The 20,771-nt window shown below is 42.8% G+C and overlaps 1 protein-coding gene across 2 annotated transcripts in view; it reads left to right on the top strand.

Annotated features, from left to right (window-relative positions):
- The window catches only part of TKT (transketolase), a 29,366-nt gene extending 11,238 nt beyond the window's left edge, over positions 1–18,128 (top strand). Inside the window, exons 7-14 of one of the 2 annotated variants that reach the window (XM_086469650.1) lie at positions 1,470–1,663; positions 2,251–2,415; positions 4,004–4,160; positions 10,518–10,648; positions 11,987–12,070; positions 12,250–12,343; positions 14,027–14,149; positions 17,830–18,128. In XM_086469650.1, the coding sequence (XP_086325776.1) occupies positions 1,470–1,663; positions 2,251–2,415; positions 4,004–4,160; positions 10,518–10,648; positions 11,987–12,070; positions 12,250–12,343; positions 14,027–14,149; positions 17,830–18,017 (1,136 nt within the window). In that variant the 3' untranslated portion in view covers positions 18,018–18,128. The remainder of the gene's footprint in view (positions 1–1,469; positions 1,664–2,250; positions 2,416–4,003; positions 4,161–10,517; positions 10,649–11,986; positions 12,071–12,249; positions 12,344–14,026; positions 14,150–17,829) is intronic. The other variant, XM_086469651.1, reaches the window with a different exon arrangement.
- Positions 18,129–20,771: the final 2,643 nt, after the last annotated feature.

Below are 20,771 nucleotides of genomic sequence, written 5' to 3'. Positions count from 1 at the left end.
GCGAAGGTGTGGCTCTCAGCTCTTTACATTATCCAGCCAGGTGCGCTTCCATGTTGACTGGGCTTTTACAGATCCCCAGTTGCAGACTAGGATTTCCTCTGCTGTCAGCTGTACTTGAGTTGTTACACTTTAAAAAGTCTTTTGTAGTCTGGAAGATGGCGAGGGGAACATTGGACCATATGACTTGGTCTTGAAAATTGCCCTAGCAAAAGAGGGAAACATTGCCCTTGATCCCTAGTCTTGCCCTTGATCCCGAGACTCACGGAGGCTACTCAGAGAAGGGAGTAACTTTGTCACAGAAGCTCCCTGTGTTGCAGATAACTGGATCTGCTTGTTACCATCCAGGCAGTATAAATGCATAGAAAACGAGGAGGGATGCTGCAGTTACACTTTTGACAAAGCTGCATGAGACGTGGTACCTAAGCTACCTGGTCATACTACAGGTTATTTCATATGATCTGATGTGTAATTCATTGAGATACAGGTACAGCAGTCCATAGAAATTATTTCATAGGTTAGCAGCTGTTTGAATTTTGGAATTCATGGTGCCTCTAAGATCCTTTTGTAGTTTTCACCTGGTGTGGAACTTACCTAAATGTCATTGTCCAGGGAAAAGATATGTACCTACACATTTGAGCAATAGCGCGCAGAAAGTATTTCGAACTCTTTGTACTTCTCAACAGCATTAGTGGTAAGAAAATTGTTTTGGATCTTGCAAGCAAGATGTGTGCTAGCTACTGAGCATTGTATCCGTAGAATGGAGTGAATGCATATTCAGTGTGTCAGGAGTTGCTGTGATTCTGTTCAGCTACAGCTTTTAGCAGCACTCTGAATTTGTCTTTCTGAACAGATAAATATTAATAATGGGAGTGAATATCTTAATTCCTTTTCATTGAGTAAGCAAGCAAAATTCATTATTCTTGGTGACTTACTCAGTGAAAAGCAGCATATCAGCCAGAGAGGTAATTTTGCTGTTAGTGAGGGTGCACAAAGATAAGAGTCATCAGAAGGTATTAAAATAAAGCTGTAAAACATCAGGTCTTGTTTGAATTAAACAGCTTGGTTAAGTGTTGGTTGAAACTTAGCTGAGTTTGTTTATTTAGGCCTAACTGTTGATATTTCATGTTAACTGTTCATGCTGATTTACTGTTTACTTCTTGTCACACTTATGGACCAGGTCTTTTAAGTTCCAATTTAAAAACAATTTCAGTGGAAAATGATGGAATTTCATCACTGGTTTGGAATATATGGAATTTGACTATTTCTCTTACGTATTTAAACATGTCTTCTCTTAATGCAGTTGAATATTACTATACTTATTTACAGTGGGAATAGTAAGGAAGTTCTTCCTTGGAAGAATATAATAGACTGTCATACTCCACTGCACTTTTATCTGGGTAAAATCTGCAGCTAAAAACTTAAATAGCTTTTATATTTCTCTTATTTGCAATGAAATTTTAAATACACAGGTGTTGAAGATAAAGAAAGCTGGCATGGAAAACCCCTTCCAAAAAACATGGCTGAACAAGTCATTCAGGAAATAGATGACAAAATCCAAAATAAGAAAAAGCTTTCTCCAGCCCTCCCAGAAGAAGATGCACCTGTAGTAAATATTAGAAACATTAAGATGCCATCTCCACCAACTTACAAAGTCGGAGAAAAGGTACTCCCTTCCTTTTTCGCTGTTGGTCAGATATCTTTGAAGTGTGAGACTGTTTAATGGATGGCAGGAGGTTTTATGTTATCCCTTGCCACAATTTCAATTGCCCGCCTGTTCTCTCATATTTTGAGTATCCTGGTAAACACCTGCCTCTGTGGTGTGACACACAGGCATTCAACTTACTGGATATTGAAAGGACATATGAAAATAGAAAGACTCAAATCGCTCTTCTTCATTTTGTGATCATTATCAATTATCCATTATCCCTACATATTATTTTATGTGTATTTAAAATCAAAGAAACTCCATGAGATTCAGTGGAGTTCCATGATTGGAAACCAAGGTTTTCAAAATTTTCTAGCTGGATTGGTAGGGAGTTGCTGATCTCAGCACAGATGTGTGTCCTGATGCTTCACTGTATTTTTCTTTTTTTGTTTACTCTTCTGTGTGTCGCTGTTCTCATATGTGCTTTGATTGTGTTGTGTTTCGTTTTTAATTGTGTGCACTCATGGAAAACCAAGAAACTGGGCGAAAAAAAACTTCTAGAAACAGAAAGTTGTAACAGTACTGCTGTATCTTTCTTCTCCTAGTGGGCTACCCGCAAAGCTTATGGTGTTGCACTTGCAAAACTGGGCCATGCTAATGATCGAGTGATTGCTTTGGATGGAGACACAAAGAACTCCACCTTCTCAGAGCTTTTTAAGAAAGAACATCCCAGTCGCTACATTGAATGCTACATTGCTGAACAGAACATGGTAACTGGTCTATTGGTTATATGGAATACTGGTGTTACACAGCTGTAGGAGTAAGTCAACAAGGAGAGAAGGGATGGAAAGAGTTAACAGGATTCAGGCAGTTCCTGCCCTGAGCCTTGAACAAGAGTAAAGGAAGATAACAGGGAAGTAGGTGCAGACTGTTAGACCTGAGAGGAGCGCAAGCCTGCAGGATAGCAGCCAATGGGCTTAGAGGAGTGGCGCGTGTACAATGCCTGTACACCAGTCACAGCTTACTTAGTGGCGCGTGTACTAGTAGAGAAAAGTATATAATGATGATGCAGCAAACAATAAAGGCCTTTGGTTTATCCCCAATTGGAGTCCGTGCCCTTAATCTCCACACACAGCAGGATCTGAGACCATTCGGTCTGAGTCTTTAAAAAGCGGGGTTTTAGTATTTGCTTTTCATATGTGTGTTCACGGATGTTTAATTTGACTTGCTCACTTCTTAAGGAGAAACTAGGCTATGGCAAAAGCTTACAAATGTGATACAACAGGAACGCTTCTAATCATTCTTTCCTAACTCCCCCTCTTTTTTTATTTTTGTGGTCATATTGTCTGCATTTCAGCAGAACACAAGGAGATGTCAACATGTAAACGACAGTAATTCCATAGTGTGATTTATAGAGATTTACCTCTGAAAAGACTTTTTAGGGTTTTTTTTTTTCTTCACAAGAAATGGAATGTCACAATGTGACAATGAGTTCTATGCTAGACTGAGGTATAAAGATGAGAACGGAGAAACAGATAATAAATTTAGCCTGATGGCATTTGTACAGAAAGGACTAAAATAATTTGATAACTCATCTCTTTGACTGAGTCTTTGGTTGCTACCTGTATGGGTTCACTGAAGCACATGAAATTGAAGACACAAATTCAGGCAGAAATTTGTTGTAGTCTTTAATGATTTATAGCCAAAGAACCCATGGGCTGTCTCTTGCAAATTTTCTACTAGGGCAGTTTCAGGAACTTGAGTCAGGCCTTTTGGATTTACATCAGCTTAGGAGAAGAGATGCTTAGAGCAGACCAGTTTCTGTGTAAAATAAATGAATGGGGTAATTGTAGCAATAAACAACGTAAAGACCTTGTTCTAATTTCCATCTTGCTGAAGAAGGGCCCCTTTAGTAAATACCAGTTCAAATAACACAGGTAAATCCATTCTCACTTAGTAATGATGATTTTTGTCTGCTGGAGATAGTAAAACCATGTCCTTTGGACTGAAAGCGTAAGCCTTTGATCCAGGAAAAGAGAGAGGGGGATAAGTCTTAAAACTCTGTGAATGGCTGCTTGGAGCAGATAAAGAAAAGAAGCTGCCAGTAAGGTTCAACAATAACAGCGAGCGGTTGAGGCGAGGAGCAGAGGAGATGCTGGAGGATAGATACTGGGAGAGTGAGTTGCCTCCTTTTCTTTTTGGAAAGGCCAACAGTTAGGAGCAGGACGGGACAGAGATTTTTAGTCTGCATTGAGAGCTTCTTGCTAAAGTTTTATGGTAGGAAGTCCCACAGATGATCTCCTGGAAATACTGATAAATGAGGAATTCACTGTTCTTGTACAATCTCTCTCTTTTCAGGTGAGCATTGCAGTTGGTTGTGCCACTCGTGACAGAACCGTTGCTTTTGCCAGTACCTTTGCTACTTTCTTCACACGGGCCTTTGACCAGATCCGTATGGCTGCCATCTCCGAGAGTAATATCAATCTCTGCGGGTCGCACTGCGGTGTTTCTATTGGTAAGGGCGGCCTTGACTTATTTATCAGCAGTTCCCATCCATTGAGTGATAAGTGTTTAGCAGGGAAACGGATAATGCTTTGTGGAGACAATCAGTAATAATAGCTGTGATGGTTATAACAGTGGCACCATTTATAGGAAGAAGTCATATTTGCAAAAAACAATCAGACACATTGTATTTAGAAAGAATGAGAAGGATTTTAAATTTTCATCAGCTCATGTGCTTTTTTTCTCGTTTATTAGTTTGGCCTGATAAAAATAGGACTTTTCCTTACAAGTTTTTCTACTTTATGAGTATGGAGTGATATAAAGGGATTGATTTGAAAGTGAGGAGGTTGGGTTCCTTTCCATCTTTGCAGTTGACGTCCTCTGTGATGAGAACAGTCATGTGCTTACTGTACCTTTGTTTCCCATTCCCTAAAATGAGAGACTAATGATACTTATTCTTGCACAGATGCTCTTGTCCACCATCTCAAAAATCCTTAACAAGGAATAAATATTTTTATTTTATTATGCCTTTGAAGATCACAGATTTTAAATAATTGCTTCAACTTATCTCAGTATTTCTTACTACCAGTTAATTTATTGATTAAAAAACCCAGAAACCTCAAAGTACTAATGAAAGAAGAACTGTGAAGCTGTTACGTGATTCAGGAAATGGAATCATAGAACAGTTTGGGTTGGAAGCGACCTTTAAAGGCCATCTAGTCCAACTCCCTTGCAATGAGCAGGGACACCTTCAACTATATCAGGTTGCTCAGAGCCCTGTCCAACCTGACCTTGAACATTTCCAGGGATGGGGCATCTGCCACCTCTCTGGGCAGCCTGTGCCAGTGTTTCACCACCCTCCATTGTCAAAAATTTCTTCCTTATATCTAATCTACATCTACCCTCTTTTAGTTTAAATCCATTACTCCTTGTCCTATTGCAACAGGCCCTGGTAAAAGATTGTCCCCATCTTTCTTACAGGCCCCCATTAAGTACTGGAAGGCCGTTATAAGGTCTCTCCTGGAGCCTTTTCTTCTCAACACTGAACAACCGCAACTCTCTCAGCCTGTCCTCATAGGAGAGGTGCTCCAACCCCATGGTCATTTTCATGGCCTCCTCTGGACCCGCTCGAGCAGGTCCATGTCTGTCTTGTGCTGAGGACTCCAGAGCTGAACACAGCACTGCAGGTGGGGTCTCATGAGAGTGGAATAGAGGGGGAGAATCACCTCCCTCGATCCGCTGGCCACACTTCTCTTGATGCAGCCCAGGATGCGATGCGCTTTCTGGACTGTGAGCGCACAGTGCTGGCTCATGTCCAGCTTTTCATCCACCAGTACCCCCAAGTCCTTCTCGGCAGGGCTGCTCTCAATCCCTTCATCCCACATCCTGTATGGATACCAGGGATTGCCTGAACCCGGGTGCAGGACCTTGCCCTTGGCCTTGTTGAACTTCATGAGGGTTCTCGAGCTTGTCCAGGTCCTTCTGGATGACACCCTGTCCCTCAGGTGTGTCAACCGCACCACTCAGCTGGGTGTCATCTGCAAACTTGCTGAGGGTGCACTCGATCCCACTGTCTGTCATTGATGAAGTTACTAAACGGTACTGGTCCCAGTGCGGACCCCTGAGGGATGCCACTTGTCACCAATTGAGCCATTGACCACTACTGTCTGGATGCCACTATCAAACAAATTCCTCACCCACCAAACAGAACACCTGTCAAATCTGTATCTGTCCAATTTAGAGAGAAGGATGTTGTGGGGGACCGTGTCAAAGGCCTTACAGAAGTCCAGCTAGACAATATCCGTAGCTTTTACCTTGTCCACTGATGTAGTCACTCCATCACAGAAGGCCACTAGGTTGGTCAGGCAGGACTTGCCATTGGTGAAGCCATGCTGGCTGTCCCAAATCACCTCCCTGTCCTCCATGTGCCTTAGCATAGCTTCTAGGAGGATCTGTTCCATCATCTTTCCAGGCACAGAGGTGAGACTGACAGGTCGATAGTTCCCAAGGTCCACCTTTCTACCCTTTTTAAAATTGGGTGCAGTGTTTCCCTTTTTCCAGTCACCTGGGACTTCACCTGACTGCCATGACTTTTCAAATATCATGGTGAGTGGCTTGGCAACTACATCAGACAGTTCCCTCAGGACTGTGGGCTGCATCTTGTCAGGTCTCATAGGGCTATGTATGTTCATGTTTCTCAGGTGGTCACGATCTTCTCTTACAGTTGACGTCCTCTGTGGATCTTCTCTTACAGTGGGAGGGACTTTGCACCCCCAGTCCCTGTCTTGCGGTCCATCCTCTTGAGAGGTGGGGGAAGAGATTGTCAGCGAAGACCAAGGCAAAAATGCTGTTGAGTACCTCAGCCTTCTCCTTGTCTGTTGTTACCAGCTTGCCAGTCTTGCTCATCGAAGGGGGTACACTTTATTTGACCTTCCTTTTCTGGCCAACACACCTGTAGAAGCTCTTTTTATTATTCTTTGTATCCCTTGCCAAATTCAGCTCCAGCTGTACCTTGGCCTTCCTGACCCTATCCCTACACAACTGAGCAGTGTCCCTGTACTCTTCCCAGGATATCTGTCTCTGCCTGTGCGTTTCCTTCTTGCCCTTTAGTTTGACCAGCAGGTCTTGACTCAGCCATGCTGGTCTCTTGACTTTCTTTCCTGAATGCTTACACCTGGGGGTCAAGAGCTCTATGGGAAGCATCCTTAAAGATCTGCCAGCTCTGTTCTGCTCCCTTGGCCCTGAGGGCTGTTTCCCAGGGAGTCCTGTTGACTAACTCCTTGAACAGCTGCAAGTTTGCTTTCCTAAAATTCAGGGTCCTGACTTTACATTTTGTCTGACCCATATCCTTCAGGACTGTGGACTCCACCAGTGCATGATCATTGCAGCCCAGGCTGCCTCCAGTCTTGATGTCACTGATTAGCTCACTTGCGTTGGTGACCATCAGGTCCAGTATGGCATCCCCTCTGGTAGGGCTGTCTATTACCTGGCTTAAGAAATCGTGCTACTTTTCCAGTAGATGTTGGGGTGGTATAAGTCCCCAGCAGGACAAGAGCCTGCAAGCACGAAGCCTTCTGTAGCTGGAGTAAGAAGACATCGGCTCCCCTTGATTGGGTGGCCTATAGTAGACAGCAGCCACAAGGTTCCCTTTGTTGCCTTGGTCTCTGGTTCTTACCCGTAAGCTTTCAACCTGCTTGTGGCTGTTCTTCGTAAACAGCTCTTTGTACTCCATCGATTCCTTGATGTAGAGGGCAATGCCTCTGCCCCTCCTTCCTCGCCTGTCCCTTCTGAACAGCATGTAGCCATTGATAGCCGCACTCCAGTCATGGGATTTGTCCCACCAAGTTTCAGTAATAGTGACTAGGTTGTAGCTTTCTAGCAGCATGGTGACTTCCAGCTCCTTTTGTTTGTGGCCCGTGCTGTGTGTGTTGGTGCAGAGGCAACTTGGGCTGTTGGCCGTGTCACCTTCTTAGAGAAACACCCCTTAATTCCTTTGAGATATTTCACTGGTGTTTCTCTGTTGGCTCCTGTTACCTCAGGAACCCCCAGCTTCTCTCTGTAAGACTTCGAGTGTGCTGCAGTGTAGCCAGCGCGCCTCAGAGCAACAGGCTGAGGGCCTTTGCTAGCTGTGCCTGCTCTGGTCTTTGCTTCCCATCATAACTGTTTGGTACATGTCAGATTATACTGAGTTTTGATTTTGGCTTGAGGGAGGAAGGGAGTTTTGTTTAATGAAATGCATAGACATCATGCATGAAAGCAGGAGCAGACTTGCATGCCAAGAAGGAAAATGCCAGTAGAAATTCATGCTTGAAAAACTGCTAGGTATCTATAGGGGAAAAGAAAGAGAAGGAGAGCTGACAGGGGTAGTGGATTAAGGCTCTCTGCATACATCAGTGTTTCACTTGATTCAATAGTTTTGGCTAGCAGTATGGTTTGGAAGAGGCTTGGGGTTTTTTTTAAAAGCAAAATAAGTTAGTTTAACCTGTCATATTGGTAAAGATTTAAAGATGCTTCGTAAACGTGTGTAGTCTCATCCAGAACCTCAAGCTTAACTTGCAGCTGTATAGAGTATGCTTTAGTAGTGGAGACTGTAAGTAGAGTATATCAGATTATGGCTTCTGTATGTGTCATTAAGGGAGGGATTCTGTTACAAGCCTCTTTTCTGTTTAAAATCAGTCCTCCCACCTCATGATAGTCTAGTTCAATCCAGTTTAAGTCTTAGCAAGCAGCAAAGGGTGTTGGTGCACAAGCCAATTAGCTTTGGTCTTTGCTCATTTAAGAAGATAAAACTCCTTTGGGTTACCTGAATTGTCTCCTAGAACTACACTGCCAAGTTTCAGTTTTCAGCACTTGAAATGTTCTGCTGGGAACTGTGATTGCGAAGTGCATACTTAGATGTATAAAGTTGTTTGAGTTACAAATCTGATTCAGGCCTCAACTCTGGTTTTCAAAAAAGAATTTGAACCCAAAGTTTTGCAACCAAGTTGTAAAAGAAAGTAATTCAGAGAAATCCTTTAGCAGTTAGAAAATTCAATTTTAAATGGAAGGGTATGAATTAAATGTTCTTCCTATTAGAAGTTCGGGCCTGCATGAAATTCAGAATCCTAACTAGATCTGTGGTGAAAATTGAAGTTTTATATATGAGGTTCTAGGTAGACCTGGGCTTCTGCTGCATTGAAATTTGGACCCATTAAATTTACAATAAATAGCTATCTCAGTGACCTTCTGAACTTGTACTAAGTTCACTCCTAGACCAATAGTTGCTGGTGGACTGAAACATGTATTGAAACATTAAGTATATTTTCAAGGTCATAAGAGAATAATGGAAAACCTGTATTTTCCAAACTGAACATGTAGGGAAATAAATCACAGTGTATGTGTGTCAAAAATAGAAATATCAGTTGTTTAGACAACCAGTTTTATATTCTAGATATTTGATACTGTTCATATTAAGCACTCACATTTTTTTTATTAAGCTATAAATGTAGGTTTTTGCAGATGTAATTGAAAATTACTCTCTTTTGATCTGCATTACTCTAAAACCAAGTAAATCAGGATTTTTTTAAAGATGCACTTGGGGCCGAACTCAGCTTAGTGCTAGTCTGTAAATTACCAGTATGAACTGTGAATGCTGGTATTATTGGCACCATGTTAGCAAAAGTAGGACAAGCATGAGTACTCTGTTTACCTTGGGTAAGATTCTGATTCAGATACCTGTTAATTTTGTTCTTCATAATTTTGCTTCTCTTCTGTGTGTACATTGTGTGAGTGCATTTTAGGAAAGGAAAATGCCACTGAGATCCCACTCATTCAGTCAGAGTGCATACGGGTTTAGAAACTGTGATGTTGAGAATTTTTTTTCTTGTCAAGACTGAAAACGTCTTTTCCTGGCTCACGCTTACTTTATTAGTAATGTAGCGTGGCAGAGTTCAATGATTGATTTCTTTAACATGTTTAAAGTTCTTCAGAGTTTTGTGCTGCTCTTATGAAAATACTCTCCTCCTTCCTCGTGAACTCGTCCTTCTTGAGTAACAGGTAGTGGGTGCATGTGGGAAGGCTTATTGCCCTGCTTCTGCTCTGCAGGCTGTGACATGACTGGATTCAGAACTCTGCATGGTTATTTTGGAACGGTGCCATTCCCAAAACACCGTTACGTAAGGTCACTGGGGGTGGGGGGTGTTGTGGGGGTTGTTTCTTTAACAATGTAAAATCATGGCATCCAGCACGTGTTCTGACTAGCAATTCTTTTTTATAGATCTGCAGTTTATGCCATAAGGTGCCTGAGTTGTTAAATTAACAACACAAATGCCCTATTGCTCTTTAAGAGACTTTTTATAGTATAGAAAAATACATACCCTTCATTTAATCTTGAAGTGAGCCTAAGAATTTGACAGTAGTTGTGCCAAGGGCACACTCTGTTTCTGATGGAACACATGCAATTCTCCTTTCACATTTCCAGCAGTTTAAATAAATCTAGAGGAGCGCTGTTGACAAGTATAAATTTTGCTTGTGCAGCCTCAGTACATGTAAATCTGAAGATGCTCAGATATCTTGTGACCCTCTTTCAGTATCTGTGCCCTTCCTACTTCAGTTGTCTTCCTTTTGTATTGTTTTATTGTTATACTTTATTTTCTATCTTTTCCTTTTAACCCTAGTTCTCTTTTTTTTTTAGTCTCTTTCTATCTTTATTTACTGTTTAGATGGTTCCAAGTTTAAGGAGAAGATGATTCTTTTCTCAAGCAGGTAGATTTGCATGCCCTGTGTGTGCCTGATTTTATACTTTTTTTTTTTTTCTGATTTACATTGAACCTCACTGTGATTGTCAAAGTGTACGCTTACTCTTTTTGTAACCCTGGTTTAATTCTTTTAGGTGAGGATGGGCCATCTCAGATGGGACTGGAGGATCTGTGCATGTTCCGGGCTGTTCCCAATGCCACTGTGTTTTACCCTAGCGATGCTGTAGCCACTGAAAAAGCAGTGGAAATAGCTGCCAACACCAAGGTATTTCTGAGCCAGAGAATAATTTTTTTTTTTTAACTACTTTTGTTGCTTCTGGCATATTTCTCGCACATCTCTACCCACATAAATTCTTTCAAAGGCTCCAGTGTAGCAGTGGGATGTTTTCTTTGCATGGAAAGATTGCAGACATTCTGTCCAGGCTAGTGCAGAATGAACAGTCTGGAATGCTGTGGGCCAGGTTTGGAGAGATGTAAATGACTACATAGCAATTGCACTTGGGGTCTAAACTGGCTCAGAAATGAGGGCAAGTGTAACCTCTTACTGGTCTTTAGCAAAATTACAGAAAGTACACTCATAGTATGATACGTGTGGGCTCAAAATTGAAGCTGGGTGTGGAAGGATAAGTTTATCTTGAGGATTTTGATCAAGTGCCTGTACATGAAAACTCAGGAATCTAAGACAGCTACCTCTTTTGGAGATACTGAGAGCTGGTACTTATGCTAGCTGGCAGTCTCACTGGTCATCTTTTGCTCCTCTGATGGCAATGATGGATTGCAGTTAATTTGGACTGAGGCTGAAGACGACTAAGACTTCCCATGTGGCTGTGGCAGATTTTCTGATCTCTCTTACCTTCAGCTAATTTAACATAGAAATGGTCAATCGGAACTGGTAGTATTGGGTCGGATCATTTCCTTGATTGGTACTTCTTTTGGCTGCCATAAGAATTTACCTTGAGAAAGGAGCAAATAATCTGAAAAATTTCAGTTTTGCTAGTACAGCTTTTAGTGAAAGAGTGTGGAAATTTGGACTGTAACAAATGTGATGAGTGGTTTGTGAAAAAAGGATGGGGAGGAAGGGAAAGGAGTGTCAGGCAGGTATTGTGAGGGAGAGATTAGATTTAAGTACTGGTTGGTTACTTCTTTTGGAAAGGCATCTGAACACTAACTGATGGAAAGCATTTTTCCTTGCTTTCAGCTGAGCATTTCTTCTTTTGCTTTAAAGTCACTAGACTAAAATTTGCACATGTATGGCAAGGTTCTAAGATTCTAATTGACTGGAGTAGAATTCTCCATTTCCACAAGAGATCAAAAGAGAAATAAAGATCTTGGAATCAGAAAGAAAATTGTAAGTTATCAACATGCTCTAAGAAGATGTTAACTGTATTGTAATGTCTGAGACAACGAGCTATTGAAAAAAGACTTAATGGGAATTGGGCGGGAGGGTGGAGAACAGTTTACTCAGTAGAACCAGAAGTAACATAGAAGGGTGGAAAACAGACAGAAAAAGTCATTTTGCTGTATTTTTTTCATAGGATTTACAAACTAGAATGTCAACACCTTTCTGGTTTTGTAGTTTATAATGTTTTTACTTCTGAAACAGGGCATTTGTTTCATAAGAACTAGTCGTCCTGAAAATCCTGTCATTTACAACAACAATGAAGACTTCCATATTGGACAGGCAAAGGTAAATATTGCTCAGACAAATAGAATCAGAAAAAATATGCAAAGTTCATCCTGTAAAAGCCTCTTTCCCTCTAAAGCATTCCAATGACAAAAATTTTATCTTTTTAATAAAATCTCCAGAAATGTTAGAACTACCAGTAAGATTTATTGTTAAAAATATGTGGAAACATTTCCTTGCAGGTGGTTCTGAAGAGTAAGGATGACCAAGTGACTGTGATCGGAGCAGGAGTCACTCTGCATGAGGCTCTGGCTGCAGCAGAGCAGCTGAGAAAAGGTGATCAGATTATGGGTTTTCTTTTTTTCCTGTTTTTTGTGGTTCAACACAGCAAAGAAATCAATACCACTCAGCCTAACTGCTCACCCTTTGTCCTGGTAAACATTAATTAAAATGTTACAGACAGCTAGTCACCTGTTAAGCTGATACAGCGCTGCAACAAAATATATATCTGCCAATCTTGCCTAATTGAGTTGGTTTTAGCTGGCTTAGCAGCATTACTAGCCATGAAAATTGCCAAACTGATCAGATCAAAGTCTCCTTAGAATTGCTAATCTGCCTGAAGGTGCTCTGTGAGCAGAACCTTACGAGGAAGCATTCAAGAAGCAGGAGTGATCCTTCCCCGGCACGTTGTCTGGGTGGGCTAGGGTACCAACACAACAGTATGCGATCAGGCTGGGGCCAGTTAAGAAAATACAGCTTGTCAGCTGAGCTACTGTGCGAGCTCTTACACAATACTGTTGATATGCAGTGCCTGTGTGTAGATACGGTTCACTGCTAACTTGTTTTTTTGAATGAATGTATCAACTTTTAACTAGTGTGGGAGGCAATAATTCCATGGTAGTGCTCAAATATACTGACATCTCACAGCGAAGATAAAAATCCTTCAATGAAATAAGAAGACAAAGAAACCATCAAAAAACCATCTGTGAGTCAGTAGCCTGTGCCCAGGAAGAGCTTACAAATAGTAAGAGATAATACAATTAATGCTGCCTGTGGCTTACGGGTAGCTTTGTATGCTGTATCTAGGTGGACAGATATTTTATCATGACCTTGAGCCATCAGGCTTAGGACATTTTGAAAGTTGTATTTTCAGAACTATTGTTATTTTTCTGTTATTTGCTGTGCTTTGCAATGCTCTGCTGATCTTGAAGCGTGAATAACCAGCTGTGGAGAGATAATCCCTTAGAGTAGAGGCAGTGTCTAATACCTAAAGAGCCTTCAGTCACAAAACTGTCAACATAACATAGGGCTTCTTTATGTGTGATAAGAGTTGACTCAGTGTTCAGCTAGCCAAGATCAGACAAAACCTCACGTAATTTGCTAGTCTTTATAAACAATCACCATTTGTACATAGCTTTAACAAGCAGTCTGGGCCTGCCTTATGATGACTGTATTCTGGGTTTGATGCCAACCTTAAGGGCACTGTGATCAGGGCAGGGGCAGTTCAAACAGGCATACCTGATAGGTGGGCAACCTGCAATGAAGAGTTCAGAATGCCTACAGACCGAAGAAGCAGGAGAAAATTGTGCTTGGCTTGACAATGAAGTTAATGGTAAAATAAAGGTCTGGGAAAAAAATTGTGATGGACAGTCTGAATGAGGATGATTTCCTGGTGACTAGATTCCGTTCTTACCTGTGGGAAAGTCAGTTAGATTACTAGTTTGCTGACAGGAACTCCTAGTGGCCTTGAATCACTTATCCAAGGCTTTTGTGCCTCAAGAGTTTTGCTTGCGGAATGGGTGGATATTACTGTCTCACAAAGCACATGAAGAAAGGATACATACAAAAATTAGGGTTGGCTGGGTTCTGTGGTAGACAAGCCATAGGTACAGATACCTGGGAGTTAGCATAGACAGTTCTCATAATGGCTTTGAAAGATCGTAGGGGCTGCCTGTACCACTTGCGTTGTCTTGCATTCTCCGAATTCACGTTGCAAATCATTTCATTCTATTTCTGCAGAAAAAATCTTCATCCGTGTGATTGATCCCTTCACTATAAAGCCCTTGGATAAGAAGACAATACTTGAAAATGCAAGAGCGACCAAGGGCAGAATCATCACTGTTGAGGACCATTACCATGAAGGTGAGCTGGGTCCAGGAGGTCACAGCCCACGCAGTTGTTCCCCGGGGTTTGGAAGCTCACAGCTGCTCCTGACCTGAATGAAAAGTATGGGACCTGATGCTGTCATTCAGTTAAAGTAAAAAAGAGGTTTTAACCTTTTTCATTGCTGTTACAATTCTAAGATGATGCTGAGGGTTGGAAGTTTCCTAAGATATAATGGGTTAGTCAGGGCTGCCTTTCTGATTAGCTTGGCCTTGTGTGCCCTTCTGTATGCTTGGTCCAAGTGAAGTCTAGATTCATTTGTGTCCAATGAAATTGTAAATTCCTGCTGCGGTGCAGTGCTTCTGCACAGAATGTTCTCAGAATGGCTTTACAGCAGCTGCTCTGCAGTTTGTTAAATTGCAAGAGAGACCATTGCTGGGCAGGTTTCTTGAGTTTTTCCTGTGTCCAAAAGCATGATTCCGGACAGAATCAGATTGTTTTGGCAGTTTCTGCAGTTGCTCTGGGATAAATTCCTCTTTTTTTCTTCTCCACTACTATAAAAGAGCCGATCAGGGCCTGTGAAGAGCCAGAGCACTTCACAGTCCTCACTGCCTCTTTGTTCCTTCATTTCACGTGCTTACAGGGCGTTTCAAAATCTGTTGCTGGTATATGGTAGTGTTCTTAAGCTAGGGTAAAAAGTGCATGGTGCATGCAAGAAGGAATTTCTAAGATGATTCCCAAGTAAATCTTAAGATAAAATGCTTCTTGGGAGAAGCAGAGTAGTCTCTATAAGACCCCCACAGTTTCTGCGCCAGGATTTTATTTAGAATCATAGAATCATTTAGGCTGAAAAAGACCCTTAAGATCATCAAGTCCAACCATTAACCTAACACTGCCAACTCCACCACTAAACCATGTCCCTAAGTGCCACATCTACACATCTTTTAAATACTTCTAGGGACGTGACTCAACCACTTCCCTGGGCAGACTGTTTCAATGCTTGACAACCGTTTCAGTGAAGAAGTTTTTCCTGATGTCCAGTCTAAACCTCCCCTGGTGCAACTTGAGGCCATTCCTTCTTGTCCTATCACTTGTTTCTTGGCAGAAGAGACTGACCCCCGCCTCGTTACAACCTCCACTCAGGTAGTTGTAGAGAGCAATAAGATCTCCCCTCAGCCTCCTCTCCAGACTGAACAACCCCAGTTCCCTCAGCCACTCCTTATAAGACCTGTTCTCCAGACCTTTCACCAGCTTCGCTACCCTTCTCTGGACACACTCCAGCACCTCAATGTCTGTCTTGGAGTGAGGCGCCCAAAACTGCACACAGGATTCAAGGTACGGCCTCACCAGTGCAGAGTACAGGGGCACGATCACTCCCCTACTCCCACTGGCCACACTATTGCTGATACAGGCCAGGATGCTGTTGGCCTTCTTGGCCACCTGGGCACACTGCTGGCTCATGTTCAGCCGGCTGTCGACCAATACCCCCAGGTCCTTTTCTGCCAGGCAGCTTTCCGGCCACTCATCCCCAGCCTGTAGTGCTGCATGGGGTTGTTTTGACCCAAGTGCAGGACCCAGGACTTGGCCTTGTTGAACCTCATACAGTTGGCCTCAGCCCATGGATCCAGCCTGTCCAGATCCCTCTGCAGAGCCTCTCTACCCTCGAGCAGATCAACAGTCCTGCCCAACTTGCTGTTTTGTGCAAACTTACTGAAGGTGCTCTTGATCCCCTCGTCCAGATTACTGCTAAAGATATTAAACAGAAATGGCCCCGATACTGAGCCCAGGGGAACACCAATTCTGACTGGCTGCCAACTGAACTCCATAACCTGCTGCCACTTGCTCTCTGACATGTCTTGTTTGCAGAGGTTCTCAGGGGCTTGCCAGTGCAAACACCCCGGGTGAAGATGAGACCATGTGCAAACAGAGAGCAGCTGTTGTGAATTGCATGTGTCGTGGTTCAAACCCAGTGAACAACTAAGCATCACACAGCCGCTCACTCTTCCCCTCAACCCAGTGGGATGGGGAGGAGAATCAAAAACATGTAAAACTCATGGGTTGAGCTAGGAACAGTTTAGTAATTGAAATAAAAATAAAATATTATCGTGAAAAGAAAGATAACATAAAAGAGAGAGAAATAAAACCCAGACAGACAAGTGATGCACAGTGCAGTTGCTCACCACCTGCTGACCGATGCTCAGACAGTCCCCAAGCAGCAATCGGCCCTACTGGCCAACTCCCCTGGCTTATATACTGAGCATGACGTCCTATGGTATGGAATATTCCTTTGGCCAGTTTGGGTCAGCTGTCCTGGCTGTGTCCCCTCCCAACTTCTTCTGCCCTTCCAGCCTTCTTGCTGGCAGGACATGAGAAGCTGAAAAGTCTTTGACTTAGTATAAACACTACGTAGCAACAACAAAAAACATCGGTGTGTTATTGACATTATTCTCACACCAAAGCCACGACACTATACCAGCTACCAGGAAGAAAATTAACTCTATCCCAGCTGGAACCAGGACAGCGTGTCAGGCTTGCCCCTCTTGAGGGGAGATGGAGAAGTAAGCAGAGGGGCAGTTGTGAACTATGGCATTAGTAGATGTTGTAGGTACCTGCTAACAGAAATTAGTACCTACTTCAGGGTGGAGCATCACTTTTGCCTGGTATCGGAAGTGATCTGGTATTACTGTAAGTGCTGTTCGCGCCGTGCCTTTGTCCCAGGCTATGGGTGGTGATAGCATCACTGAGCCTTGCTATTTTCTACCTTGTCTTTCAACGCTGGAAATATTTTACTGCAGATTTACAAGATGGCAAAATTATCACACTCTGAGGTGATGAACATGCGATTTACGCTGGCACAGCTTTCTCTGTGTGATGCCATCAAGGAAGGTCAAGTGTACATGCATCACCAGCCTGGATGCATTGCAAGTCCACGTCAGGCTGATCTTACGAGGTGCATCCGTGGAGGTGCCTCTGGCTGGAGGCTAAGCTGGACTGGTTAAATCACACCATGCCTGGAGCTGTGAAAACCCCTGCCTTCCTGGATACACCCTAACTGAAGTGCAGCGCCAAGGTGTCTCTCCTGCCAGGTCTCAGAGCACATGCCCTTGACACTAGTCCTGTATCATCTTCTTCCCTGGTACTCCTGCTTCCAGTGTTTCTCCTGCCGCCACACAGTTGCCCGTTGCATCCTTTGTCCCTGTGACTGATAGTGATTCAGTCTGAGCGAAGCTCCAAGCAAAGGTCATGGATACGTTACGTAACTCAGAGAGGTGCCTAGTGGCAGGTACAGGCACAGTGGAAAGATGGAGCTCTTAAATGCTGTTGAGATTGGTGGGAATTAAGACTTTCAGCGCATAAAGTACACTTGCAAATACTCCTCAGTCTAAATATATTTTTAAACCTGGCTCTCGGTGGCTGATGCTGAAGCGGTGAGGGCTTCCTGACAGTTCTGTGCCCTTTGGAGGTGTTATGTTTCTTATTGCCAGTTTGTAAGTACTTCAGAAACGTCAGGCTGGTTGTCCTCAGAATGCCTCCGAAATAGGGAGTTGTTTTCATTTCACACATGGGCAACTCGGGTGTATATTGTGATTGATGTTTCTCATAAGCACGTGAATTGAGGATTTAACCTGCATGGACTTTTGGATCAGATATATGTGCAACCTGTATGTTGCCTGTTGACACATGCAGATGTATGTCATGTTTGACTTTTTTTTTCATAGGTGGCATTGGAGAAGCAGTGTGTGCTGCAGTAGTGGGTGAGCCTGGTATCACAGTCAGTCGCTTGGCTGTGTCTCATGTACCACGCAGCGGGAAGTCAGCTGAGCTCCTGAAGATGTTTGGCATCGATAAAGATGCCATTGTGCAAGCTGTTAAGGTGGCAGTGTCCAAATCAAGAAACGCGGAGTAGTTTGAAGCATCTTGTGCTGTGTTACGGAAAAGCAGTGTTCGGAGAAGTACTGTAAGTTTAAGGCAGGCAAAGGTGCTTTATGTAGAGAGTTCTAATAAAAATACCAGCTTAAAAAAACCTTCTGGTTTTTAATCTTTTTTTTTTTTTTTTTTTTTTTTTTTTTTTTTTTTTTTTTTTTTTTTTAATTCTTATTCTGAGGAGGTTTTGTGCAGTGGGGTAACATTTGAATGTTTTCAGTCATTAAAAAGCCTTCAGGTTGTTTAACAGTTTGTGGGCAGCAGCCCTTCATCTGTCTGCTTGTGTAGCAAGAACATTTTCTGGTTTGCAACTTACCTTCCCTACGGTGAGCTCTAGCGTGGGAGCAGTTGGGTGTCCGCTGAAGGTCCGAGCAGCCTGTGCTTCAGCAGGGGAATAGGCGTTGGGCATCGTAGCCTAGGGTGAATCGAGTAACTATCGTTCGATATTTGGTCCAACTTACAGCTGAAGATTAGAATCCTGTCTTGAAGGGAGTTTGCCAAAAACAGAGGTCTTCCCTCGCTGCCAGAAGAGTTGAGTGGCCCCTTTGCTGGATGGAAACTTTAGGCATCAGGTAGTGAAAAGCAGGAACAGGTATAGCAGGAGGAGGGTGGCTCGTGCCTCCTCTCTGCATTGCCCCCCAGCCACCTAAAACCAAAGACAAGAAGGAAGTACACTGGGTGCCAGGTGAAGCCCGAGTGGAAGGAGATGTACTGGGTCTTGGGGAGCCACCAGGAGGAGGTGGAGGCCCAGCGGAGCTGAGGGAACGAGTGATGAGCCGTGGGCTCAGGAGGGGTCGGAGAACGGTAGCACAGGGAGCACAAGCTCATTTACGGAGGTTGAACCTCTTCACAGGAGCTTGCATTGTATTTTTGAGTGCTTGGCCAGTGCTGCAGCTAGGGTGGTACGTGAGACCAGAACGAGAGCATGGCTGTTGCGGAAGAGGCAGGAGTGTTTCAAATACTGAGGTGGACTCAAGAAGAAATATCTGAAAGAACAGCAGGAAACTCCCAGATACCCACAAGGATGCAGCTGAATGTGTAAGTTGCTTTTTCCTAGAGAATTGACTGTTCCCATGTGAGCTGCTGTAAGCTGGGTGAGCTGCTCATCTTGCATGATGGGTTCCACTGGGTGATTTTTAAATGTTTTGCTATTAAATGTTTTGCTTATTTTACATTATTTCACATGAACAACCCTACACTGGTCTGAGCAAGACTTTATTTGCAGACTAACAACACAAACTATACAGTATTTTGGTGTGACACGCTATTTCTACAAAGACATGTAAATAGTACATGTAAATGAGAATATAAATATTACAGCATAACTTCTATTCATCCTTATTGCTTAATTTAGCCCCAGACATGTTAGGTAACTGCTGTGCTGTGCCTGCATACAGTTGCTGGTATTTCTGGATGTGCAAATGGAGCTGCAACACACAAGAACAATCAACACTGGTGCTTAAAATTTAAAATTAAATATAACTAAAAAGTAAGCATTTTACTTTTCTGAGCAAGGCTTGAAATTGCTTCTCCAAAACTTGGGGCTGTTTGGGTTGATGGCTTTTAGATCTACATTTCCTTACAATTTCATGTTTTATGAACAGGAACTCTTTCTCTCTGACAATGCCTTCATTCTTCTATGGGTATGAAGACCTTACATTTTTACTAAAAATTTAAAGGTATCCCTTTTTTTACAGTCTGCCTATGATTGCATTAGCCCCACATATATCATGTGTAACATATCCCTGTAGAATGAAAGGAATGTCAAAGTTGCCCTTTTATTTTACTCAAAGAAAGAAAAATATTGGGGGACAGGTCAAATGAAGCCCTTTATTTTTCCCCTCAGAAGAAGAGATGAAATTTGCTGCTGTTAATAATCTCATTATTGCACCATTATGTCACTGCATATAAAATCTCACCCAGCTTTCACTGGGTGAAATCGTTATACGCCCACTATATTGAGTTCTGCCACAATCAATTAATCTGCTTCAGTGCTATTGCGCTGTTGGGGCTCAACTGTGTAAGCAAGCAGCTGGTGTTTGCCTGGTTTGCAGCATCACAAGGGGTGAGGAGGAGGTGGCTCTGTGGTTGCCAAGATTCCTACTGAAACATCCAGAGCCTAATCCTGAACCAGCGGAGGATAGTAGTGATCATTTTGTTGATTTTGAGACACCATAGGCGGACTAACATGGTTGCATGGGGGATGGAAGGAGAATGTGCTTATATTTAATGGAATTAAATATAAACCTACATCTAGATTGTTTTATGAGCTCTGCTGAGCCACGAATCCCTTCAGAAGAAAGGGTGGGACCCTGTAACACAGTTTTGGCTGTATTTTTGAGGGGAGGGAACGGTGTCTTTCTATGGTTTAGCATTTCGATATTTCACAGTAGCCATTAGGTTTTTAGGTTCGCCTCATAAAGCAGTTCTTTCAATACTAGAAATTCAGACAGCAGGCTTTTGTGAAACTCTCCTGAAATACTCCTAGGCAGCTTTCCTCATACCTGCATGATGAAGAAAAAGACAACTGTCAGGTCTATTGTGTTCAAATTGTCATGTACCTATGCGGCTTTCCAGCACTCTTCGTATTTTGTGCCCATGAACACAGATAAACATGAGCCTGGAGTCTGTTTGAAGACCCACAAGAGAAACCTACCCCCACTCCCTGAATTTTTAATTGAGCTATAGAATTCTTATTCAGACATTGTCAGGGAATAGTTAATACCCAGTACAGGGC

The sequence above is a fragment of the Leptosomus discolor genome, chromosome 9, assembly GCF_034619465.1.
Source record: "Leptosomus discolor isolate bLepDis1 chromosome 9, bLepDis1.hap2, whole genome shotgun sequence".
Classification (NCBI taxonomy): domain Eukaryota; kingdom Metazoa; phylum Chordata; class Aves; order Leptosomiformes; family Leptosomidae; genus Leptosomus; species Leptosomus discolor.
Note: the sequence above shows the minus strand (reverse complement) of the source record. Positions and strands in the feature narration are given on the sequence as shown.